Source organism: Chinchilla lanigera, unplaced genomic scaffold (genome assembly GCF_000276665.1).
Source record: "Chinchilla lanigera isolate Chin_1 unplaced genomic scaffold, ChiLan1.0 scaffold00122, whole genome shotgun sequence".
NCBI lineage: Eukaryota > Metazoa > Chordata > Mammalia > Rodentia > Chinchillidae > Chinchilla > Chinchilla lanigera.
The window spans coordinates 2,173,775-2,179,774 of NW_004955523.1; the positions used below are offsets into that span (position 1 = coordinate 2,173,775).

Below are 6,000 nucleotides of genomic sequence, written 5' to 3' on the forward strand. Positions count from 1 at the left end.
GTTTGCACACTGACAGAGCCATAAATGCAGATTTAAATTGCTCCAGAAATTCCATGTCCAGGATTTTACCCCAAGGAAATTATCAAAAAAGTTCTATGCATAAAGACATCATTTTTTTAGCACCAGGGTATGGTGATGCATGCCTGTAATCCCAGCACTCGGGAGGCTGAGGCAGGCAGATCATTGAAAGTTTGAGGCCACCTTGGGCTACAAAGTGAACTCACGGCCAGCCTGAACCATATAGCAAGACCCTGTCTCAAAAAAGACCAAAAAAAAAAAAAAAAAAGGAAACTGTCTAATATCAGAGAAATCAGAAGACCTAACTACAGTATATACTCATTGAGTCAAATATTACGTAGCCACAGAAATATTTTCTAAGAACTTGTAACACAGAAAAAATGCTTATACCAAAGTAAAAGCTAAGGAACAGCACTCACTGATTCTATATTTTAATCATGTTTTAAAATGTACTAGAGGGGCTGGGGATTTAGCTCAGTGGCAAAGCGCCTGCCTGGTAAGCACAAGGTCATGAGTTCGATTCCTGGTACTGGAAGAAAAAAACAGAAAAACAGAAAAAAACAAAATAAAATATACTAGAAAAATACCTGGAAGGAAATAGAGGAGACTCTAGTATTTGGGAAGTTAACATAATTCCTGACACTTGGAATGACTGTAAGGGTTATGACTTACAGTAGTTCATAAGATTTTGAAGCTTGAGTCCAAAACATGTGCCATGCGGCTAGAGTTCAGGAGTGAGCCACTTAGTGAGCCACAACTAGGGCAAGGGCGGATGGAGGTCTGGGCCTGTGTCTTTCCTGCACGACCGCCCTGGCCCACTTCCCAAGGACAGAAGCAGGACTACCACAGAGGAGACCTGTGCAGATGGGTGGTGACAGTTCAGAAGCAAGATATGGTCAGTCACCACAGTGGTTTTTAAAAGTTTTTTGTTTGTCTTTCTGAGACAGGGTCTCGCTATGCAGTTCAGGCTGACCTTGAGCTCACTTTGTAGCCCAGGCTGGCCTCGAACTCGCAACAGTCCTCCTACCTCCGCCTCCTGAGTGCTGGGATTATAGCGATGCACCACTATGCCCAGCTCACCAGTGTGTTTTAACACCAACATCTGAAGGCGGCTTTCCTGTTCCACCCTCAAATATGAGAATCCGAATTTTAAAATATTTGATGAGGAAAACCGTATTTCATGGTACTATTTGTGAATGAGGGCATATACAAAGATTTCAGGGTATCTATTCCTTCAGGAAATCTTAAGTACACAAGTACACATGAAAAATATTTGTTCTCCATTTATGCCTTTTTGTATTTTTAAAATACTCCACAATTACAGAGAAGATAGCAAAAAATTAACCAGGTCTGAAATACAAGACCTTTTTCTTTACTAGCCCAAGTAAGGTATGTGACAGAAAAATGCAAGCATAAACGGAAGAGGCAGAAAGCCCGCCATCTCAGGCTTACCTTATAGCACCTGTATTTATACAGGACCACCAGGAGGATGGTCATGACCACAATGACACTGATCATGATGGCGGCGTTCAGCACTGAGTGCAGGGCTCTCTGGCCCACAGTCTCTGTGTCTTCTGTGAACGGGGTATAAATTCTGTAATGACACAAAACACAAAGCCCTGCGTGAGTGTTCATGGGTGTTCCAAATGACATACTCTCTCCAGCACCGTCATTCTGTTTTATTTTACTAAACTGACACAAGTCAGTTTCTCCCATTTCATCAGTCTGGCTAAGAATTTTTAACTAAGAAAAATAGTTACACTCTAAAATGCTTCAAAATAAAAAGAAGTATCCAAGATAGGGAGATGAACTTATATGTGAGCCAGGCACTGGCTCCATCTAGTGGAGCTTTGAACTGAAATAATTATCTCACCAAACATTTTCCTCGCGGTGTACCTATTAGTAATCTGCGAAATAAACAAGATTTTGCTGCATAAACTACCTAGGCTGACTAGTCCTCTAGTGGTTTCCGAGGAGGACAATATGGTTTGTCACTGCCGTCTTTCATCTGTACAGTTGTCTTGACAGCAATCTTCCCTTTGTTTCTCACTCCCATTAAAATACTTTCAGCTGGGCGTTGTAGTGCACGCCTGTAATCCCAGCACTAAGAAGGCTGAGGCAGGAGGATCACTGCAAGTTCGAGGCCAGCCTGAGCTACAAAGTGAGCTCAAGGCCAGCCTGAGCTGCATAACTATTTCTATTCCAGGTGCTGGTCTCAGCCAAAAGGCTTTACTTCTACCTCCCGTAGTTAAGTGTGGCCAATGAACTATACACTGTATAAGGAACTTCCTAGAAAAAAGTACATTCTACTAGAGAGATGCCCTGTGTCCTTCTCTTCCCTGCTGTCGATGAAGGTGGGATCCAGTATGGACCTTGAAGCAACTCAGAGGACAAGAGTCAAAGAAGAAAGAGGAGCCTGAGCCCTCGGCTCCCACAAGCTGATGCACAGGTGTGGACTCAGTGGGAGGAGAGGAAACAGGCGCGTCTTCACTGATAGCAGCTGTCCTGATTTTCTGAAACAGGGTCAGGAGGCTTTCTATAAAGGGCCAGATGGTAAATATTTTAAGTTTTGTGAGTTACAGGGTCCCCGCAACCATTCAACTCTGCCTCTATAGTGTAAAAGCAGCCACAGACAAAATATCAATGAATGGACATGGTGGTAGTTCCAGTGATTTTACTCACAACAGGAGGTGGGCAGACAAGCTTGGGCCACAGCTTGCCAGGTCTTGTCCTGTGATAGCCAAACCTCACCCTTCAAAATCTCACCTTCTAAATCTCACTTAAAATTCTTCTTAAAACTCTAGCTCCTAGAGACAGAACTAGATGGACATCGGAATTATAGCATTTTTCTTAGAGACCTAGGGCTAATACCAATAGCATCAGGAATCCACACAATAGTTCTCAAGCTCAGAGTGCTAGCTTCTGTTAGTTATTTATCCTTTCAATTAACACCTTTTTTTTTTCTATTTATTTTGTACCTCACCCTTGAAGGCAAAATGCCCTCCCCAGCCTTACAGTAGAGGAGGAAATCAGACATTCAATAATATAAATAAATATACTTTCAAACTGTGATAACTGAAAAAGAACAGGTTGAGCCAGGAGTGGTGGTGCACACCTATAAGCCCAGCACTGGGGATTACAGCTGAGGCAGGAGGACTGCTATGAATGCAAGACCAGCCTGGGCTACATAAGCAAGTTCAAGGCAAGCCTGCAATACATAGTGAGACCCCCAACTCAAAAAAAAAAAAAAAAAAAAAGTGGCTCTAAAAGAATTAAGATGTGTTATGTACATGTATAAATCCCCATGATGAATATGACCATTATGTACTACAAACATGTATTAAAAAGAAAACTACAAAAATAAACCCAATGAAAATTTAACAACTTAATAAAAAAAAGACAGAGCCTTAGGGCTGAGCCTAGCGAAATCAGATACACGAAGGTCACTTTCTAGTTTTATAAACTTGGCAATGTTATTAACCTCTCTAGGCCTCAGTTTCACCCTCAGCAAGATGGAGGTAACACTACCTACCCCCATAGAGGAGGATTAACTGACATTTGCATTTACAGTGGGAAACTCATTTTTTGGTCATCATGATCTCAACTACTAAGAGATTCCAGACACACTGCATGTGTGTCAGTCACAGTGATATCAAGTGTAGGTACATGACCAAGACTGGCTAATCAAAACCTCTTTCTAGAAACCTGTATCTCACAGAGAAACACACTGGGATGGGTCCATTCTATGACAACTGTTACTGCTTTTGGGAGCCATCCTGTTTCCAGTCCTTTTTAAGACTTGATGTTTTCAGTTTTTCCTTTGATTCTGTTAATAACATGGGGGTGAGGGGCTGACAATGACCTCAGAGCCCTGATGATGGAAAAATTATTCTGAACGTGCTCAATTCCACATAACTTCTGTGCTATCCAATGACACCTTTAAGAAACAATTCTGCAGCACCCACTGCATCACTTAAGGGAAGTAACAGCCCGTTGTTCAACTGCTCCTGGCCTTCAGAGAAGACAGACTCTCTCACACTCCTCCAGTACAAGGCCTTCAAGGCGGTAATGAAATGCTGTGAAGAAAAACCTCATCACCCTCGAGAACAAAACGTTCATACGTACAGCTGCCCATCTTTCCGAGTATAAAAGCTGACTGACTTGATGGTAGCTACAACCACTACCATGCAGAGGGTCACGGGGACAAACAGCATGATGACATGTTTGGCGCCGTATTTTAGTGTCAGCTCCTCATCTTCTTCCTCGTCTTGTTCCACCACCTGCCGGGAGCTCCCCTGGGCTCGCCCATTAGATACCGGCTCAGGGTTGCCAGGTCTCCGCCTATCACCATGCTCCTGCCGGTCCTGACTGTCATTCTAAAAGCATGAGAAAAACCTCGTTAGTAAATCAGACTCTCAGAATCCAAGTATTCTACATCAAAAACAGAATATGCAGCAGCCAGACCTGTGACTAATGAAAGACTGTGAACACCTGAGTTCTAAAGAGCCAATGCGCACGCGGCACGCAGTTCAGCACTCAGCGTTACTGCTCCTCCCCGGGGCAGCCAGCTCTGAGCTCTTACCAGGTCCTGGCTCATCTCATTCCCCACTTTCATTCTCTACCTGAGACAATCATGCTCATCCCTAGAGGTCTGGTTTCAATATGGACACCTATATTAAACTTTGCCGCAGCCGCCAGGCAGGGTAATCTCACCTTTCAAAATTCATTAAGTGCTTTCTATCTGCAGTTTTACCAGTTATGCAAAGGACAAGTATAATCTTTATTACTAATAAAACTTTAGAACTGTGTAGTAAGCTGGGCGTGGTGGCGCACACCTGTAATCTCAGCACTGGAAGCTGAGGCAGGAGGATCTTTCCAAGTTCTGCAAGTTCAAGATTAGCCTGGGCTATAAAGTGAGTTCAAGACCAGCCTGAACAGCATAGTGAGGCCCTGCCTCAAAAAGATCAAAAAAATAAAAAAATAATTAAGAACCTGTGTAGTGATGTTTAAGGGATCTCTCTGCGTATTTCTTACAATTGCACATAAAGCTACAGTTATCTTTTAAGAACTCAACTGACCAAACTGTAGGGAGCAACTCTGCTGTAAACAGCGCTGATGACCCAATGTGTTCCACCCCTACCCTTTGTACAGAGTAAGGGAACCACACCTAGCCACCTGGCTGCACAAAGCTCAGGCTTTCTAAAGGGGTGGGGTGAATAACAAGAGCAGTAACAACAAATAGTAATAAAAATATTAGATGAGAGGGAAAAACAGGCACGGCACACCCCTTTCACAAATAAGATAACAGGAGATGAACGCAGACTGACAGTCACTGCTGTTGCTGAGAGGAAATCAGCTTGGTGAGATACCGCAGGAAAAGCATTTAAGAAGAAGCTGCTCTTGTGCCTCATTTTTTTACTATGGTGTAGAACGACTACTGTGGTATTATTCATTAAAGATACATTCCACACTTTATGATAGCTTAAAGTTATTTTTGTTTTTTGGTCTTTCTGTGGCAGGGTCTCGCTATGAAGTTCAGGCTGGCCTTGAGCTCACTTTGCAGCCCAGGCTGGTCTCGAACTTGCAATGATTCTCCTGCCTCAGCCCAAGTGCTGGGATTACAGGCTTGCACCACCATGCCCAGCCGATAGCTTAAAATTATTGCACTGCACTAGGGACTATGACATGTGCATTGCTTTTAATTCTCCGTGCCCCATGACCACCACGACCACCATGACTACCACCACCACTTCTCGGGAGAGGAAACGGCCACAGCCAGGCACATGAGAGGTTCTGAGCCCCAACTGGCCTCCAGGAGGGCCTCCCTGTCTTACTGGGGATAGAACCCAGGCCCTTCGTACTAAGCAGCATCCTAGCACTTCCTTTTTTGAAAAAGGATTTCATTCAGTTGTTAAACTGCTCTTTAACCCCCACAGCTAGGCTCAAACTTGGAATCCTCTTGCCTCTGCCTCTGCCTCTGCC

At 43.7% G+C, this 6,000-nt stretch overlaps 1 protein-coding gene across 3 annotated transcripts in view; it reads right to left on the reverse strand.

The window, feature by feature from the left end:
* Positions 1–6,000, reverse strand: part of Psen1 (presenilin 1) — an 82,209-nt gene that overhangs the window by 45,246 nt on the left and 30,963 nt on the right. For all 3 annotated transcript variants that reach the window (XR_001231938.1, XM_005409428.2, XM_005409427.2), the window contains exons 4-5: positions 4,144–4,394; positions 1,471–1,612 (exon numbers count right to left, since the gene is read on the reverse strand). Coding sequence is in view for 2 of the 3 variants with exons in the window: in XM_005409428.2 (XP_005409485.1) it covers positions 1,471–1,612; positions 4,144–4,394 (393 nt within the window). In the remaining variant the exon portion in view is untranslated. The remainder of the gene's footprint in view (positions 1–1,470; positions 1,613–4,143; positions 4,395–6,000) is intronic.